Source organism: Hemiscyllium ocellatum, chromosome 7 (assembly GCF_020745735.1).
Source record: "Hemiscyllium ocellatum isolate sHemOce1 chromosome 7, sHemOce1.pat.X.cur, whole genome shotgun sequence".
NCBI lineage: Eukaryota > Metazoa > Chordata > Chondrichthyes > Orectolobiformes > Hemiscylliidae > Hemiscyllium > Hemiscyllium ocellatum.
In genome coordinates this window covers 104696045-104717158 of record NC_083407.1, presented here as the reverse complement: position 1 = coordinate 104717158, position 21114 = coordinate 104696045, and the positions used below count along the sequence as shown (strand labels likewise).

Here is a 21114-nt window from a genome sequence, read left to right as displayed (position 1 = left end):
AACAATTTATAAAGCTCCTCTAGCATATTGAAACATTTCAAGGCATTTTCCAGGAACATTACAAAACAGAGTATGACATCATGCCACATGATGAGATTTTCAAATCAGGTGACCAAAAATTTGGTAAGACTTGTGATTTAACAAGTGTCTTAAATGAGACAAGTTAGATATACACGTTACGGATAATATAGAAGGGCAACAGTAACCAGATGACTTTTTATGATAGAGTTCAGAATTAGAAAAGCACAAATAGGATCATAATTAGGTTGGTCTTTTATTCACAAAACTTTTATTGAATTCAAAATCTGAAATCCTGTAACCAGGCCATTAGCCTAGAGTTCTGAATTACAAGTCTAATAACATTACCACTGCCACATCACCCCACACAAAACCGGAAATGCACAAGAGATCAGTATTAGTGGAGTTGCAGGTAGATAGGATAGTGAAGGCGGCATTTGGTATGCTTTCCTTTATTGGTCAGAGTATTGAGTACAGGAGTTGGGAGGTCATGTACTAACTTGAGGTACTAACTTTACATCTTCATCTAAATATCGTGAACCAAGGAATTTGCAAGATGAATATACATAAACAGAGCTTGTTAGAACTCTGCTGCGCCATAGCACACATATGACAAACAGTTACTTCCAAGCCAAGCCATGCCACAAGGCGTCCTTGAGACAGCCAAGAGTACACCATTAGTTAGATCCCATCATTATCAAACTTACTACCTTTAGTAGTGTCCTCATGACTCGTAACATTCATAGCACTGACTATGTCACTGAACACTCCCAGCACGGAGCAAGAGTTTGTTTGAAGAAGTAACAAAGAAGATTGATGAGGGCAGAGCAGTAGATGTGATCTATATGGACTTCAGTAAGGCGTTCGACAAGGTTCCCCATGGGAGACTGATTAGCAAGGTTAGATCTCACAGAATACAGGGAGAACTAGCCATATGGATACAGAACCTGTCTTCAAAAGGTAGAAGACAGAGGGTGGTGGTGGAGGGCTGTTTTTCAGACTGGAGACCTGTGACCAGTGGAGTACCACAACGATCAGTGCTGGGCCCTCTACTTTTTGTCATTTACATAAATGATTTGGATGCGAGCATAAGAGGTACAGTTAGTAAGTTTACAGATGACACCAAAATTGGAGGTGTAATGGACAGCAAAGAGGGTTACCTCAAATTACAACAGGATCTGGACCTGATGGGCCAATGGGCTGAGAAGTGGCAGATGGAGTTTAATTCAGATAAATGCGAGATACTGTATTTTGGGAAAGCAAATCAGAGCCAGACTTATACACTTAATGGTAAGGTCCTAGGGATTGTTGCTGAACAAAGAGACCTTGGAGTGCAAGTTCATAGCTCCTTGAAAGTGAAGTCGCAGGTAGATAGGATAATAAAGAAGGCATTTGGTATGCTTTCCTTTATTGGTCAGAGTATTGAGGACAGGAGTTGGGAGGTCATGTTGCGGCTGTACAGGACGTTGGTTAGGCCACTGTTGGAATATTGCATGCAATTCTGGTCTCCTTCCTATCGGAAAGATGTTGCGAAATTTGAAAGGGTTCAGAAAAGATTTACAAGGATGTTGCCAGGGTTGGAGGATTTGAGCTACAGGGAGAAGCTGAACAGGCTGGGACTGCTTTCCCTGGAGCGTCAGAGGCTGAGGGGTGACCTTATAGAGGTTTACAAAATTATGAGGAGCATGGATAGGATAAATAGACAAAGTCTTTTCCCTGGGATTGGGGAGTCCAGAACGAGAAGGCAGAGGTTTAGGGTGAGAGGGGAAAGATATAAATGAGACCTAAGGGGCAACTTTTTCACACAGAGGGTGGTACGTGTATGGAACGAGCTGCCAGAGAAAGTGGTGGAGGCTGGTACAATTGCAACATTTAAGAGGCATTTGGATGTGTATATGAATAGGAAAGGTTTGGAGGGATATGGGCCGGATACTGGCAGGTGGGACTAGATTGGGTTGGGATATCTGGTCGGCATGGACGGGTTGGACCAAAGGGTCTGTTTCCGTGCTGTACATCTCTATGACACTATTAGGGTTCAGTCAAGTAAACAACAACACTGCAAGAAAGACCATCCTCAGATCAATGCCTGCTGCATCCAGAAAGGAACCAGGAGTTCCTCAACTCCCTCGATTGGACACCACCATCTAAGCTTAAAAATGTGTTGCTGGAAAAGCGCAGCAGGTCAGGCAGCATCAAAGGAACAGGAGAATCGACGTTTCGGGCATAAACCCTTCTTCGGGCCTGAGTAACATCAAGAGTAGGAACATCTGCACAACACGAGACATAACTCTACCCTCACTGTGCAAGGACAATAAATCAGGTGGATGCTGATTGGGCTGAGGCTCATTTGCTAGAAAGAGAGGCCTCATGAACTACAAGCAAGTTGTTAGCGAAAAAGGATTCTTGATGCTCTGAGCTGACGAGTCTCAGTCAAAGGTTCAACATTGGCCAAGACTGCTTGCTGACACAGAGTTTCAACCAAAATTTCAACTCCTTAAAGGCAGAGATCCTCGATCACTACCGAACCTAGCAAGCAGTTGGAAAGGAGGTTGGAGTAACACCTCAAACGCTATGCAATTGAGAACATTCTTAGTGCTGTTTCAGACTTTCCTAGCCTGAGGGCAGCTGGACAATGAACCCACTGCATTAGAACTCAAACATTACCATTTCCCTACATGCTAGGGAGAGAGGGTATCCACGTGAAGTTATCAAAAGTAGAAACCAACATTACTGCAGCATCTCTACAAACTCGACTCTGTTGCAAGGAAATTTAAAGCCCCAAGGTGTGCATGATGCAAATAAAGCTGCCTTGCTCAGACACAAAGGGGATCATATTGATTGCAGTAATTGCCAAGGCATCTCCTTATTAAGAACCATAGGGAAGTTTTCTTTTTATGTTGGGTCTAACCATTGGCAACACACACCTTATTTATTTTTTTAAAAAACACTACTCATATGTGAAGTTGTGCATTTACTGCATCTTTCTGTCCAGTACAAGGCAGCCTTGAAGAAATGTATTACGTGCTACAGAACTGTATTTTTATTATTTTGTATGTTTTGCACACAATTGTTTCAATGTAGTATTTCTCCATCTACAACCTCTCATTTGTACATAGATCATTGATTTCAATTTGAGAAATTTTAAATGACCTTAAATCTCCTTTCTCTTTTAAATCAAAAGAAGCCTTTTTACAGAGAATGAATTGGTGAACTGGGTCTGATCTCCAACTTTGACCATGTGACTGCACAGCATGGTTGAGGCAGCTTAACGATACACTACACCTTCCCTAAGGGCATTAAAACATTTGAGGAGACTTGGAATTCTGCGCTATATTAAGTGTAGGTTTCCTGGTTACCCTCACATCTAAAGATGACAATGTATCTTGGAATCAAGTCATCACTGCTTAACGTCATGAGTCACAACTGGCAAGTTGTTAAATAAATTACGGAGGGGAGTGTAATAATTGGGCTGTTCTTTCACGATTTCTTTTACTGTCAAATGGTAAAACCCTTCTGTTTATGTTTTAGCTAATTCACAACAGATGATCCTCATATATCTGTGTCTGCTGGACCAAACTAGACAGTGTCTTTGTGATTCAAGAGAACAGTTGACCTACAATTACTTCAACTGGCTTTTACTGTACAAGGAAGAAAATGGGAACCCTGGAGAAATCATTTCATCAGAGATTCACCTAAAGGGCTTATTGGAGTCTTTGATTTTAAGCAGTCAATCCAGAATCTCTCTTTTTTTGGTTTGTGCTGACCTATTTTCACTTTTGCACACAGTTTTACCTGCAAATAAATCTGGAGTAGTACTTTAGTCTTGAAAATAAACCCCGAAATCTTTGTGACTTCAGAACTAACAGACGAAACAACTGCCATTAGTTTTTCATTTTGCAAGTTATATGAGAATTACCATGAGCATCAAACATTCTACACTGCTTTCACAGACTTCATCAAGGCCTTCGAGAGCATCAGTAGAGGTGGATGCTTCAAATTTCTGTTGAAAATTTCTGGACCCCATTTCATTCTACCACAAGACTATACACAGCTTTGTCTTTCGCGATGTTGCAATGTCAGAATCTTTCAAGATCAGCAGAAGCAAAAGCAGAGCCAAATTCTGGCATCAACGCAATTGAAGTTTTTAAAATCAAGATTGATTTTGAGAAAAGGGGAAAAAGATTGCATTTATACAGTGCCTTTCATTATCTCAGGATGTTCCAAATTGTTCCAAAGCCAATTAAGTACTTTTGAGATAATGTCGGAAGCACAGCAACCAATGCGAACTGAATGAGGTCTCATAAACAGAAATGGCCAGATTATCCGATTTTGACTGAAGGATAAATACCCTTCAAGGGCAGTGGAGAGGATCCTTTTACACTTCTTCGAAACAGTGGCACAAATTCTTTGACAACTGCAGAGCCAGATGCGGCCTCGATACTGTATCGCAACAAAAAGCCAATAGCTTAAAAATGCAGTACTCTCCAGTATTGCTCTAGAGTGTCAGACTGTCAAAGCCTTAGGAGACCTGAAGCTATAATCTCCTGATTCTGGGATGGGAGTCCTATTGCTGAGCCACAGCTGATACCTAAGGGAAACAGTATTTGACTTGGTTCTGCAGACAGCAAAGGGGTTCACCTGTTATATTTCTAATTTCCCAAACCTCACATCATTTTAATATTTCACTTTTATCTAAAATCAATGATCCACTTGTCCTTCTGGAATTCAATTTCAAACTCCCATGATATCCAATACTACCTTCCTTTGGAACGTTTTCGCTAGTTCTAAACAATTCCTTCTATTATTATTCTATACTATGATAAAATCGTTCATTCCCTTTTCTCCTGAAGGTACCAGTCCAAGTTGGACCCACAGATACCAGGTAGCTTGATAGTTTGCCTAATGTATTCATGATACAAGTCATAACAATGATCACCAAGCTATCAAAGGCAGGATCCTAAGATGATTCCCCTCTCCCTTTCCCAGTATTACGAAGATTAGCCTTTGATGTCATTTGCTATTCAGGGTCACAACCGAAATTTGGAACCATACCTTAGATGTAAGGCACCAACAGAAAGCAGACTGAAGATGTAAAAAAAAAAGGCACAGAGTTAACGAACAAACAATAATAAAAATCTGCAAAGCTGTTATCAAAGGGTGAGCCTGTGTACTTTTAGATCAGTGTCAGTGTCAAAGTTCTGTTGGTAACGTAAATTTTCTTTACTTGGCGGACAAAGGAGAACAGCAGGTGGGACCCCTGCCATTAAACTCTGATTTAAAGTGAGCCTATACAGGAAGTCATTCAATTCATTAGGCCACTTCCACCATTCAACTAGTACTTGGCTTATCTGTATCATAACTCCATTTCCCCACACTGGATTGGATGTTAGGGGTTGCTGAACCAACAAAAATCTACAAACGTCAGTTCTGAGATATTCAATAATACCTGTAATGCCACCACAGATTTTTAGGGAAGTCACAGATTTCCACTAATCTTTAGGGAAAGAAGTGCTCCTGACATTACCTGGAATAGTCCAGCTCTAATTTTAACCATTATTCTGGACTCTTGTACCAGAGTAAACACTTTCTCTCGACCCTATTAAGGAATTGATCATCCCAATGAGCTCTCTCCTTAATTTTCAATGCTAAACAGAATAGAAATCTGGTATTCGCAACTGTTCTTCATAATTTAATCTTTTTGACCCTGGTATCATTCTGATGAATCTGCACTGTACCCTTCCAATGATAATACAATCTTACTAACTTGCAAAGCTCAAAACAGAACCCAGTACTCCAGAAGCAGTCTGATCAGAGCATTTAAATAAATTTAACATAAATCTCCAACCCTTTGAATTCTAATCCACTTGAAATAAAAGTCAACAATCCAGTAGATATCATAGTTGCAATATGACCATCATTTATGGATGTAACAGGAAGGGGAGAGTTGCAGCGTGATGGCTGGTACTTACTGTCTTGGCTTTGACTGGCCACAGCAAAGTTCCCGCCTTTGCCAAGTGTGGATTGGAAAGAGATGCGGGAGGGAGGAATGTCCGAATCCAATGGGCAGTGGGCCTGCATGGGCCCAGACTGTGACCTGCAGTGAGATAGAACAAGGTCAGATTGCGATTGGGAGGCCAGTGACCATTCCTCTGCTGGATTGCCAATTCTGGAGTGAAGTGCTCCATAACTGTTCGAGATGGAGCTGTTTGTGTCTGCACCATCTGACCACTGCTGTGTTGGCCCATTAGCCACTCCAACTGGTTTGCTGGTGGGGGCACTTCTTCTGACTTCTATTTGCTCTGCGTACGCTGATTTGCTCATTTTCTGCGATGCAATTCTGGTGTCATCCGTTTTGTGTGACCTCTCGCCCTTCAACTTGAGGACGTCATGCCCAATTATCACCGGGACCTCCTGGATCCCAAACACCTCCTGTTTTGGGAGATCATTATGTCCTATCTGGTCATCAATGCCACTGAAGAGGAAGAACTCTTCAGTAGCCTCCAAAGCAGGGCTGATATCATCTGCTTCCAGTGCCTCCATCAGCTGCAGTCTTCAGCTCTGGACTGAGCCACAAACAATTAGGCGATCAGTCCAAAATATTTTGATCAAAAAGGAAGCAAATCCAACTCAAGAGTTCAGCAACCCTATTCTCTTCAAAAGGTTCCTTGAATGTCAATAAGTCATAGTCTTCCAACTCATCACCAAACTGTTACAAGAGGACAGTTTCATTACTTACGGATTACGCACTTAAGCTGTGCATCTGACAGCATACTGTAGAACAAGCAGGGTATGTCACTTTGGCAGCTAAACCCACTTGAAGGTAGATTAGATTAGGAGTAGCTCCTTTATTCAGTCTGGAAGAGCTATAAACGGACAAAATGCAAGGGAATACAGAAAGGTGCTGAGCAAAATATCTGAAATTACAGCACTAAAACGAAAATATTGTCATCAGCAAATAAAAGATCTCATGCTGCTCCTCAGCTGGAGGCTTCTTAGGTGCTATCAAAGCAAAGGCACGTTGATGGGCCAGTATGGTCAGAGAGTCAATGTTGAATTCTTCTACCCTTTCAATGCACCAATCTTGCCATTTATCATTGTGCTACAATAGTGTGGAGTGATTGAAGTACATAGAGGTGCTTTTAGATCACAAATCCATCTCGACAAAGTAACGTGCCTGCATCGTAGAGCAAACACCTATCCCGGGAAAGCCAGTGCAGACTGTCAGTTTACAATCAATTAGAACGTTTCTGGGCTGCAGCGTGTGGGATGTTTCTCAATACGTTTAGCACGGACGTTTTTCTCAAAGGCATGCCATACCCATTGTTCAATTGTTGCCCACGCCGTGAGTTGGTTACAGGCATTACAGGTCAACCCCTGAGGGGAGAAGGAAAAACAGATGACTTGCATTCGGTCTTTGCCATTGCAAAAGATACAGCAGACATTAATTTCAAAGCATGCAGGGTAGAGGGTCAACATCAACATTAAAAACATTTTTTATTTGTGTATTAGACATGTGAGAAATAAAGAATTCAAGTCATTTAGACATAGATTAGATAACTAGAAGAGGTAGGCTGGAATCAAATCAAGGTGGTTTAGGTGATTTACATATATGAATTACATGGATGGCTAGTTTGGACTGCAGAACCAGGGCAGGGCAGATGGAAAAGGGGAACAGGATATGGGGACCAAAACTGCACACAATACCATAGGTGAGGTCTCATCAAAGGCCTTACACATTTGCAGCAAAACATACCTGCTCCTGTACTCAAATCCTCTCACTACAATGGCCATATATTATTTGCCTTCTTCACTGCCTGCTGGACCTGCACGCTTACTATCAGCAACTGGTGTACAAAGATACCCAGGAGTTGTTGCACCTCCCCCTTCCTCAAATATTCCCATTCAGATAATAATCTGCCTTCCTGTTTTTTCTACCGATGTGGATAACCTCAGATTTATTCCCATTATACTTCATCTGCCATGCATCTACCAAGGATGTAAAAACATCCATTTTACATTGGCAGGACTCCCTTACTCCGGTTCCCATGTCCCAGACATTATGAGGACACATTTATTAGCTAGACATTATCACGGAACTGTTTGCAGGACCTCTTTCTCCATAACAGGGCCAGGCCTGTGTTTTCATTCTCACATGCTTCCATGCTGCATAGTAACATCTCTAAACCGTTTGATTAGAAAATATCTACATAACTCAGCCGGCATTTTTCCCGACTTTGCAACGTTGACTTCAATGACTGTAAAGGTGCTTCCACTGTCCTTCACCCAGACTATTCACAAACTTGGTATGATATCTAACACCAAGATGAGCTTCCAACCATGTATCCACATCATCAGGTCCATTTCTACTTCAGTAATATCACCCTATACTGCCCTGCCTTAGTTCATCTGCTGCTGAAAGCTTGATCTGGGCCTTACTAACCTTTAACCCTGATTATTCCAGTGCATGCCTAGCTGGCCCCTCACTGCCTACCTCTCTGTAAACATCAGACCACCCAAAGCTGCCTGCATCCTAATTCTTATTAGATTGCTCACCAAACTCAACTTGCTTGCTGATCGAAAATGGCTCCTGATTAAGTAATGTTTCAATTTTTTAAAATGCTCATCCTTGATCCTCTTTATTTTCGTAATGTCCTCCAGTACCATTCCCAGTGCCCCCAACCCCATCCAAGATCTCTAATTCTCCACTTGTACACGACAAACTTTCATCACTTAATCACTGCTCCATCTTCCAGTCTATTTGGTGCAGCTGCTGATTGCCTGCCAGGTATTTCCATATATGGCTTGCATCCAAATTAAGTTTACACTCCTGCAAAGTTTTAGGGATACTGTATCGGGTTAAAGATGCCAGCTAAATACACTGCTGGTCTTGATAATACTCTTCTCACCCTAAGAAACTAAGTCAAAGTCAATGAGGATTTTTGGAGTTTGGTGGAACTGTACATAGGAGTGCAACTCCTGAACCATACAACATTTACACATCTTTCTCAGATTGATTGTGGAGTTTGGATCATTTGTTAAAATTAAAGACAAGACAGATAACATGCAACATGCTGCTTTTTGATCCATGATGCAGAGATAATAGGAATTTGAGACAGAGATAGAGGAATGAGAAATAAAAATATTTAAGGGAAAAGGAAAGAAGGGAATTGTAATTCATTGAATGATGCAGATGAAGCATTACCTATGTTGATTTTTCAATCAAGCTGTCTAATTACTTACACTCAACCAGAGTTTTCTCATGTTTCAACTAGGAGAAAGTGAGGACTGCAGATGCTGGAGTACCAGAGTTGACAAAGGAGGTGCTGGAAAAACACAGCAGGCCGGGCAGCATCCGAGAAGCAGGAGAATCGATGTTTCGGGCATTAGGCCTTCTTCAAGAAATGTCGAAATGTCGATTCTCCTGCTCCTCGGATGCTGTCTGGCCTGCTGTGTTTTTCCAGCACCACATCTTTCCTCATGTCTTCACTTGCTAACCAAGTCAGACTAAATGTTGCCCATTTACCTTAAGAGGATCTTTCCGACAACTTCCAAGCCGAAGTCATGCAGTCCAATCCAGCAATCCACAAGGACAGCAGATTGGATCCCCTACCATTGCTGTATTACATAGATGTAAAGCCCTTAAGCCACGTTGACGACTACTGGAAGGAGGTCAGTATGTAAAACAAAGTGATCTGAGAAGATAGGGTGCCAGGCAGGTAAGGGGATAGAGTCACATAAATCCTAGAGTGAGATATCAAAGGAGACACTGTCAGGTCAGGGGAGAGGCATCACGTCTGCTGAGTGATAAGGAATGTCAGGACCAGAAGGACCATGGGGAGTGAGGGGTTCATCAGTTGTCATTGGTTTAGAAGGGGATTTGAGCTGCACAACAATTCAGGAGTGAGCTTTCATTTTGCTAACAATTCCATGTCATGGTACATTATTTGGAGTTTCAAAAGAAATTCAGTAATGTACTACCCTCATCAACACGCTCCATTGTTTAATCAACTTAGACAAAACAGTTTCACTTTTAATTAATCCATGCAAACTTCCATACATTGCCTGTAGTGATGTTAATTTGCGTATAGACTGCACATTATTGGTAACATGATTTGCTATGGCAGATGAATTCCTGGTGTTTACAACTGTAGGTAGTTCTTCTATAATGCGATAGTTGCATTCTCATGAAATCCCGCATTATAGAAAAATCCCACTTTAGAAACAGCGCGTAAAGTGTTGGCGATGTAATCGCATTGCAGCCAACACACGCTTTAAAAGTTCACATTGTAGAAACAGTGTCCCCAATCCGTCATTCACATTTCAGCGAATTCACGTTAATGAAACACACGTTATAGCAGAACAACCTGTCATGTATTTTTTTCAGTGTAAAAAGTGAGGTCTGCAGATGCTGGAGATCAGAGCTGAAAATGTGTTGCTGGTTAAAGCACAGCAGGTCAGGCAGCATCCAAGGGACAGGAAATTCGACGTTTCGGGCCAGAGCCCTTCATCAGGAATGAGGAGAGGGTGCCAGGCAGGCTAAGATAAAAGGTAGGGAGGAGGGACTTGGGGGAGGGGCGATGGAGATGTGATAGGTGGAAGGAGGTCAAGGTGAGGGTGATAGGCTGGAGTGGGGTGGGGGCGGAGAGGTCAGGAAGAAGATTGCAGGTTAGGGGGACAGTGCTGAGTTCAAGGGAATCGACTGAGACAAGGTGGGGGGAGGTGAAATGAGGAAACTGGAGAAATCCGAGTTCATCCCTTGTGGCTGGAGGGTTCCCAGGCGGAAGATGAGGCGCTCTTCCTCCAACCGTCGTGTTGTTATGTTCTGCCGATGGAGGAGTCCAAGGACCTGCATGTCTTCGGTGGAGTGGGAGGGAGAGTTAAAGTGTTGAGCCACGGGGTGGTTGGGTTGGTTGGTTCAGGCGTCCCAGAGGTGTTCCCTGAAGCATTCTGCAAGTAGGCGGCCTGTCTCCCCAATATAGAGGAGGCCACATCGGGTGCAGCGGATGCAGTAGATGATGTGTGTGGAGGTGCAGGTGAATTTGTGGCGGATATGGAAGGATCCCTTGGGGCCTTGGAGAGAAGTAAGGGAGGAGGTGTGGGCGCAAGTTTTGCATTTCCTGCGGTTGCAGGGGAAGGTGGCGGGAGTGGAGGTTTGGTTGGCGGGGGGTGTGGACCGGACGAGGGAGTCACGAAGGGAGTGGTCTTTGCGGAACGCTGATAGGGGAGGGGAGGGAAATATATCCCTGGTGGTGAGGACCGTTTGGAGTTGGCGGAAATGACGGCGAATGATGCGCTGTATACGGAGGTTGGTGGGGTGGTAGGTGAGAACCAGTGGGGTTCTATCTTGGTGGCGGTTGGAGGGGCGGGGCTCAAGGGCGGGGGAGCGGGAAGTGGAGGAGATGCGGTGGAGGGCATCGTCGATCACGTCTGGGGGGAATCTGCGGTCCTTGAAGAAGGAGGCCTCCTGGGAGCAGATGCGGCGGAGACGAAGGAATTGGGAATACGGGATGAAGTTTTTACAGGGGGCAGGGTGGGAGGAGGTGTAGTCCAGGTAGCTGTGGGAGTCAGTCGGTTTATAGTAGATGTCTGTGTTGAGTCGGTCGCCCGAGATAGAAATGGAAAGGTCTAGGAAGGGGAGGGAGGAGTCTGAGACAGTCCAGGTGAATTTGAGGTCGGGATGGAAGGTGTTGGTAAAGTTGATGAACTGTTCAACCTCCTCGTGGGAGCACGAGGCAGCGCTGAAACAGTCATCGATGTAGCGGAGGAAAAGGTGGGGGGTGGTGCCAGTGTAGTTGCAGAAGATGGACTGTTCCACATATCCTACAAAGAGACAGGCATAGCTGGGGCCCATGCGGGTGCCCATGGCAACTCCTTTAGTTTGGAGGAAGTGGGAGGATTGGAAAGAGGTTATTCAGGGTGAGGACCAGTTCAGTCAGTCGAAGGAGGGTGTCAGTGGAAGGGTACTGGTTGGTGCGGCGGGAAAGGAAGAAGCGGAGGGCTTTGAGTCCTTCGTGATGGGGGATGGAGGTGTACAGGGACTGGATGTCCATCGTGAAGATAAGGCGTTGGGGACCGGGGAAGCAAAAATCATGGAGGAGATGGAGGGCGTGGGTGGTGTCCCGAACGTAGGTGGGGAGTTCTTGGACTAAAGGGGACAGAACCGTTCGAGGTACGCGGAGATGAGTTCGGTGGGGCAGGAGCAGGCTGAGACAATGGGTCGGCCGGGACAGTCAGGTTTGTGGATTTTGGGCAGGAGGTAGAAACGGGCGGTGCGGGGTTGTGGGACTATGAGGTTGGAAGCGGTGGATGGGAGATTTTTTTTAGACTAGCAAGAGAGGAACCAACTAGGGAAGAGGCCATCCTAGATCCTTTACGAAAAAGTGGCTATAACATGATAGAATTCCTCATTGCGATTGAAAGTATAGTATGAAAATCTGAAAGGAGTGTCCTAAATCTAAACAAAAGAAACTACAAAAGTATGAGGGATGAGTTGGCTGCTGCAGACCGCATAGCATCATTAAAAGGCATAACAGTGATACAGAAATGAGTAATACTCAAGGAATGAATGCATGTATTGCAACAGTTATTCATTCCTTTCAGGTGGAAGAACAGCAAAAGTGGCCCAACCACGGCCAACAAAAGAACTTAAGAATAGTATTAAATTCAAAGAGGCATCATATAAAGTTGCTAGAGAAAATAGCAAGCCTGATGATCAGGATCAGTTTATAATTCAGCAAAGGAAGACCAGGAGGTTACATAACAGGGGAAAAATAGAGTAGGACTCTAAATTTGCAAGGAACATAAAAGCAGGCTGTAAGAGCTTCTGTAAGAATATAAAAAGAAAAAAACTACAGACAAATAAAGGGCCTTTGCAGTCTGAGGCAGGAAAATTGATCATGGAGAACAAGGAAATGGCAGAGCAATTAAACAACTACTTTAGTTCGGTCTTCACGTAAGAATTCACAAAGAACATCTAAGAAATACTAGGGAAGCAAAAATTAAAGATGAGTATTAGTTATCAAAAATAGTGCTGGAAAAATTAATTGGATCGAAAGCTGAGAAATTCCCAGACTTGATAAACTATATCCCAGTGTACATTCATGGAAAAAGTGGATGCATTGGTTGTCATCTGCCAAAATTCTGGAATAGTCCTGGTAGGTTAGAGGGTGACAAATATTACCCCATTTAATATAGGAGGGAAGGGAAAAAAAAAATCAGGAAATATAGACTGGTTGGCCTAACATTAGTCATTGGGAAACATTTAGAAAATGCAAATGGGATTATACAGAGTCACTTTAAACTTATTAAAGGGATATTGTGTTTGACAAATGTACTGCAGTTTTTCTTTGAGGACATGACCAGCAGAATGCATGAATCATGGTTGTGGTGCAATTGGATTTTCAGAAAGCTTTTGATAAAGTCTCATAAGAGATTAGTCTGCAAAACCAAAATATAAGAAATTGGTGGTAATGTACTGGCATGAATTGAGAATTGGTTAGCAGACAAAAAACATAAATAGGAATAAATGAGCTGTTGTACAGTGGAAGATGGTGGACAAGGGAATCAAATGAATATTTCCAAATTTGCTGTTGATACAAAACTATGTAGGATTGTGAGTGGTGAAGAGGTGGTAAAGAGGCTTCAGGGTGACTTAGATAAGTTGAGAGTGCGTAAATGAATGGCAGATGAAATATAACATAGATAAGTGTGAAGTTGTCCAATCTGAGAAAAACGTTAGCAGTGTATTATTTAATATCACCCATCTTAACAGACCAAGACATATAAATAGAAAGCGGGACAGTACACCATTCCTACAACAGAGGCTCACTGATGACCTTACCTAGCATGGTGACAAAATGCCTGAGAACAAACCTAGCAGCTCAGCAAGCAAACCGACAACATGCATTCCTGATATTCTGAATTTTCAAACATGAGTACTGCTAACTTTTGGTGTACCTTCTTACCTATTCAACACTGGTAATGTCTCCTTTGATGTGACAGCAAAAGAAAAACAGAGACAAGATACTTATTTAGTACCTCACACGATTCTCTTATTTTAAAGGCCCTCGCCTCCTTTTTCCTTTGAACAATGTGTGTTTATAAAAGGAATTTTGGGTTTCTTTTATTTAGACACAGTTAATCTATTCTTATACTCTCTTTCTGACTTTTGGATGACCATTGATAAATCTCCTCTGTCCCTCCTGTATTCAGCTTGGTAGCGTGAAACACTATCTTTGTTAGATGCATCAATTTTGTGTCTCATTCTAACCTCTACATCTTCAGTACACCAGAGACTGTAGCTTTGAACGCCCTTCTCCGAGGAATTAGTGTATTCTGAAACATTTCCGCTCTGAAGGAACACCCTTTGTCCAATTACTGTTTTGCCAGTCAAGTTTGGATTTGGATCTAAATTCTTTTACAACTCAATGAAGTGAGCCTCCTTTAGTTAGGTTCTTTCATGGTTGATTGTTCCTTTGTCTTTCTGATAACTGCTCCATACCTGATATTATGATCGCTCCTCCTCAAATGATTTCACACTAAAATACGCTTTATTTCATTCTCCAGAACTACTTTCAGCATGGCTTCCTTCCTCAAAACACACTGAAAAGTTCTCTTGTACACATTTCAGAAATTCCTTCCCCTCTCTGCCCTTCACATTGTTGTTACTATCCGAGTCCACATTAGGATGACTATCACTTTTGTGTGGCATTTGAAAATTTCCATAATCTGCAAACTTACTCCAACTCATTATTTGGTGGCCAACTAAATATAAGCAATAGCTCTTCTAGTGTTCCTTAATTCCAACTAAATGGCTACAATATTGGACCCCTCAATTATGAGAAAATTTGTGAGCTGTTCTGACGGACAAATGATGGGGCAGCTCAGCTATTGGTTAAGGATTGAATACTGGACAAGTCACGAGGGATACCCTCTGCTCTTTTTCTTCTAATGCCATGGAGTTTATAAGCAGTTGAGCGAGTGAAGAATTCCTAGCCTTTTCCCCATACTTCTTGAATGCCTTACTGATTAAAAATCTGTCCATCTCAGCCTTGAGCATACTGAACAAGGTAGCCTCCGCAGCTCTCTGCTGTGAAGAATTCCACAGATTCGTTACCCGATGACAGAAGAGATTCTTCCTCACCTTTCCCTCGGCCCTACCCAGAGATTACACCCTCTTGTCATACACTCTCCCACAAAGGCAAAAAAAAACTCTCCACATCCATCCTGCCAAGCCCACTAAGAATCTCCTATGTTTCAGTAAGGCCACTTCCTCATTCTTCTCAATTCCAGTGAGTACAAGCCCAACCTACTCGATCTCTCCTCATGAGAAATATCCTCCGTACCTGGGATCAATCTCATGAACCTGCTCTGGACTGCCTCCAAAGCCAGTAAATCTTTCACAGAAAACTATTCACAATATTCTAGGGGTGGTGAGACTAGTGCCTTGTATAGTTTCACATCTTTTTAAAAAAACTTTATTTCCTTTCAAATAAAGGCCAATATTCCTTTTGCCTTCCCTATGACATGCAAGCTAGCTTTTTATGGCTCATGCACATGGACCCCCTGATCTGTTTTTGCGCCAATGCTTTCTGCACTCTTTCTCTATTTAAAATAAATATTCAGCTCCTATGTTCTGCCTGCCAAAAGAGCATGACTTCACATATTTTCCCTATGTTGTAGTCCACTGCCTACATCTTTGGCCACTCATCTAACCTATCTATATCCCTTTGTAGATTTGTTGCGTCCTCTTTGAGGCCCAGTCAAATCCAAAAGATGGCAGCTCCAACAGGGCAGCACTGTCCTGGAATGACACCCAGGATGGTGTGCCGTAATTTCTGGAGTACGACTTTAACCCACAACTTTCTGGCCCAAGAGGTGAAAGTGTGGCCCACTGCACTGTCGCTGTTACAATAATATCGTAATTGTCAACAGTATAAAAACTCAGACTCTAAAAGCAATCTCAGTTGGTGTAGTTGAAACAATTTCTGATTGTCTGCCAGTCTGCTTGCAGTGTCCCCTGTTCCAGCTTTAATTACTACTTTGCCTATTGTGCTCTATTCATTGTTAATTTTGTACATTGCATCACCAATATTTTAATTCACTCCCTTATTCTTGCAACTCCCACATTGTCGTCAAAGCATCCACTAAGCTTCTCCACTCAGAGTTACCTTTCAGTTGTGACAGGCAGTGGCACTTCAAGCACTACGGGTTCTCTTCCCACGTCCCAGCCCAGTCCTGCTCAGCTGTCGCGCAGGACACACAGTCATCAGCACTGCTGAGGGAGAAACAAAAGCAATGCATCCTCTGGGCCCTGAAGAGGTGACCTCATTGATTTAAGAGTGCAGCAGAGAACGAGCTCTCACATGCAGATTCAGAAGCAAGTTGCAGTGAAAAAGGCTGGCACTCATAACCCTGGAGCATCAATATTTAATGGAGCATTACGTAATGAAAAGCCAATCAAGTGCTGCAACTCTGCATAAAGAGCAGGAACAACAGTAAGGCCCATTTTCAGAAGGGCTCCTACTTCATCTCTAATACATTTCCTCAGGATAAACTGCAGTGCAGACCTTTTTACTGACTGTCTGCTAAAAGGTGCAAACATGGATTCAGAGCTTTTGGCATTTACAGGTCCAGGGGAAATACAAGATCCTGCTCTTTATGCACCTTAGCCACATCACCTGTCTATAAGCCCACAATATTTTCAAGCAATGTGACAAGGACAATTGGCACCATCCTTCTCCATCGCTACCCATTGGTTCCCATTTCCTGTCCATTGGTAGCCAAAGAACCTCTTGGAAAGTCTTCCCACCCCTGCTCAATTCAACAATCTATCTTCAGTACTCTCCTCTGGCGATTCACATGTTGCCCCTTGGCAATAGCATCTGCAGGACATGCTTAGCTATTACTTGCAAAGCTGAGGATACCCAGCTGTATCTTGGTTAAAGGTGGCTTTTTAGTGGTGGGGGGAGGATTCCCAAGGCACCATTAACCCGGCAGTGTTTGCCGAGAAGTCAGCGTGTCCAGAGCGTACAGTGGGGGCATGATGCCCATTTTCACCTACTTATGGTGCTCATTATTAGCTTTTCTTTCTCAGAGTACAGGAGTTGGGAGCTGTACAGGACATTGGTTAGGCCACTGTTGGAATACTATGTGCAATTCTAGTCTCTTTCCTATCAGAAAGATATTGTGAAACTTGGAAGGGTTCAGAAAATATTTACAAGGATGTTGCCAGGTTTGGAGGATTTGATCCGAAGGGAGAGGTTGAATAGGCTGCAGCTATTTTCCCTGGAGTGTCGGAGACTGAGGGGTGACCTTATTGAGGTTTATAAAATCATGAGGGGCATGGATAGGGGAAATAGACAAAGTCTTTTCCCTGGGGAGGGGGAGTCCAGAACTAGAGGGCATAGGTTTAGGGTGAGAGGGGAAAGATATAAAAGAGATCTGGTACAATTGCAACATTTAAAAGGCATCTGGATGGGTATTAATAGCCTGATAGGTATATGAATAGGAAATATTTGGAGGGATACGGGCCAGGTGCTGGCAGGTAGGACTAGATTGGGTTGGGATATCTGGTTGGCATGGACGAGTTGGATTGTAGGGTCCGTTTCCGTGCTATACATTACTATGATTCTATGAGTATACTATTACTCGTCCCTTGGTCTCCCTAACTGAAGAGGACTCCACCTCCTCTCACTCGTCACCGCACCCGCCCCCACCACCAAAATGCCTACAGCTTTAGCATAAATAACCCACTTTCCTAGCTACCATCAGCTCTGAGGAAGGGTCACTGGACTTGAAACATTCTCTGCTTTCTCTCCACAGATTCTGCCAGCAGTTTCTCCAGCAATTTCTGCTTTTGTTCTGGTGTCCTTTCATTGCACTGTTTAGGGATCAAAAGGATAAAGGAGCAGTTTCTCAGATCCCACAATAGCCAATCAAGGGAGTCTTTGGCATCCATCCAGTCGAGTTCTTCCCCCTACCCAAATACCAATGTCCTCCACATGGCACTAACATGGAAGAGGACCTTCAATAGCCCTCCACCCCAACTGACAACCCTCTTCCCAGTTCGTGTGGGGCATTAACAACCTGATTTCCTGGCAAACATTTCAACTTAGGCTAACTTGTTGTGAGAGAAATAGAAGAAATAAATGATGAGGTTCTGCTGTTGAATTCTGCAAGATCTCTGCAGTCCCAGGCAGTTTCTCCTCACAGACGCATCTGCCCTACCTCCTCATGGAGAGTAGCATCTTTGTCGATGACATATCCACTCCCTCGCTGCTGATTTAAACCACAGCCTGAACCATGATCGCTCACATGAAGCGAATTGATATGCTGTCCACCATATCCTCTCAACCTCAAATGTTGCCTAATGTCACTTCCTCCTTTTGCCCTGAGCTCCACCAATCTGCCTCACTTCCTCAATAACTCTCTAACTTCCTCAATAACTCTCTAACTTCCTCATTAGCTCTCCAACTTCCTTCAGCCCTGCAAGTTCCTTGCTGGTACATTCTATTTCTCTGACTCCAGCATCTCCACATCCCCCATCCCATCTCTACTACAGAAATCCCAGGTCATCACTCCAGCATTTAACAGCATTTTAAGGGCAGATTAACCAGCTCTCCCGCATTAATTTATCACCAGCAGTCATAATTCAAGGAAATCAATCAAATCAGACCACAAACTTTTAAAACAGCAACACCAGCTCTTCAACTTTCCCATTAATTACAGACCATGAGAATTCATTGAACGAATGGTATCCTGTACAGAGATGGAAAGCAATTCAGTTCACAACATCCACAATAAAACAGTTAACTACCTCACCTTCGGTGAGAATGGAGATTAATAGTTTTTAAAAATTCATTCACAGGATGAGGGCATCACTGGCTAGATCAGTATTTATTGCCCATCTCTAACTGTCCAGAGAGCAGGTAAGAGGCAAATAAGGGTCTGGAGTCACATGCAGACCAGATCAGGTAACGACAATAGTTCCTTCCGAAAGGACATTTAGAACAATCAACACTGGTTTTAGAATCATCATTAGACTCAATCCTAGATTCTTATTGAATTCAAATTTCACTATTTACCATGGTGGTATTTGAACACGGGTGACCAGAACATTTTTTGGGCTTCTGGTTTAATAATCTAGCAATAACACCACGAGGCCATCACCTCCCTCAGTAACTGTGAGAATGACCGGCTCCGTCTCTCACATTCCTCCTCACCCCGATTATCATGCAGCAACACCTCATCCACAAATTGAGAAAAGGCCATTAGGTCCTAACAAGCTTCTTGTTGTTGCATCAAGCTGTCCACTGCTCAACTAACCGTCTGACTATAGGGCACGCTCAGCAAAGCTGAGAAAACTGGAGGTCAGAGAAGGGAGACTGTAGAACTATCTAGAGAGACTCAGATTCTGGGTAAAACCTGACTGGATCGCTCCTAGTACAGTATTCACAAATTCATCATCTCTCCAAAACTCTTAACAGATTCATTATAAAATACACCTGACAAAATAACAACCGGCTAGACTGGCTACTTTGGGAGAAACTGCTCCTGTTTGTAAATGGGTTTAAAGTGATTTACAAAGAAACTGGGGTACCACAGCCACATCTCCTTCCTCAGCAGACCCCGTGGCTCAACACTTTAACTCTCCCTCCCACTCCACCGAGGACATGCAGGTCCTTGGACTCCTCCACCGGCAGAACACAACAACACGACGGCTGGAGGAGGAGCGCCTCATCTTCCGCCTGGGAACCCTCCAACCACAAGGTATGAATTCAGATTTCTCCAGTTTCCTCATTTCCCCTCCCCCCACCTTGTCTCAGTCGGTTCCCTCAACTCAGCACCGCCCTCCTAACCTGCAATCCTCTTCCTGACCTCTCCGCCCCCACCCCACTCCGGCCTATCACCCTCACCTTGACCTCCTTCCACCTATCCCACCTCCATCGCCCCTCCCCCTAGTCCCTCCTCCCTACCCTTTATCTTAGCCTGCTTGGCTCTCTCTCTCTCTTATTCCTGATGAAGGGCTTATGCTCGAAACGTCGAATTCTCTATTCCTGAGATGCTGCCTGGCCTGCTGTGCTTTGACCAGCAACACATTTGCAGCTGTGATCTCCAGCATCTGCAGACCTCATTTTTTACTCTAATACAAGAAAAACCCTTTTCACTCGATGGTTAGTTAGAGGATGGGATGCTCTGCTTGGAAGTATGGTGGAGGCAGGTTCGATTGAGATATTCAAGAGGGCATTGGATGATTACATAGATAAAAATGTGTGAAGGTTAAGGTTAGGGTAAAAAGCAAGAGTCTGGCATGAGGTAACAGCGCTCATTTGAAGAGCCACTTAAGGAACAATGGACCAAATGGCCTCCTTCTACACCATAAGACGGTGATAAGCTCCAGAGTTAAAAATCACACAACACCAGGTTATAATCCAACAAGTTTATTTGGAAGTACAAGGCTTTTGGAGCCTGATGAAGGAGCAGCGCTCTGAAAGCTTGTATTTCCAAATAAACCTGTTACGACTATAGGCGTTGTGAGAGTTTCAACTTTGTCCACCCTACTCCAACACTGGCTCCTCCACATCATAAGCTGCAGAGTCTAGGGGACATCACATATCTTACACGCTCACTATAGTACAGAGGGAGTGCTGCTTTGTCAGAGCTGCTGTCATTTAATTGAGTGTCTCTCAAATATGAATGCAAGGAACCATGGCACTATTTTGTACAAATCCTGCTCTTCAATTATTTTTCATCAAATCAACATAGAGGCGGCAGTTGCAATCTCACTGTTCTGTTAATCAAGAACCCTTGCAAATGCTTTGGAGACATGGGTACAAATCCCAACATAGCAGGTGGTAAAATTTAAAACGTAATAAATAATTACAACCATTAATTTGTTGCAAAAGACCATCAGGCACAATAATGTCTTTTAGGGAAGGACATCTGTCAAGCTTACGTGGTCTGGCCTACATACTGCTCCCGAGCCACAGCAATGTGGTTGACTCCTAACTGCCCTCTGGGCAATAAACTCCAGCCCAGCCTGAAACTCCCACATCCTATGATTGGATTAAAAAAAGAATCGCAAGATACTGATTA

At 43.4% G+C, this 21114-nt stretch overlaps 1 protein-coding gene across 2 annotated transcripts in view; it reads right to left on the bottom strand.

The window, feature by feature from the left end:
* plekhm3 (pleckstrin homology domain containing, family M, member 3) overlaps nt 1-21114 on the bottom strand; it is a 183665-nt gene that overhangs the window by 89282 nt on the left and 73269 nt on the right. For both annotated transcript variants that reach the window (XM_060827616.1, XM_060827615.1), the window contains exon 2: nt 5988-7392. In XM_060827616.1, coding sequence (XP_060683599.1) covers nt 5988-6558 — 571 coding nt within the window. In that variant the 5' untranslated portion in view covers nt 6559-7392. The remainder of the gene's footprint in view (nt 1-5987; nt 7393-21114) is intronic.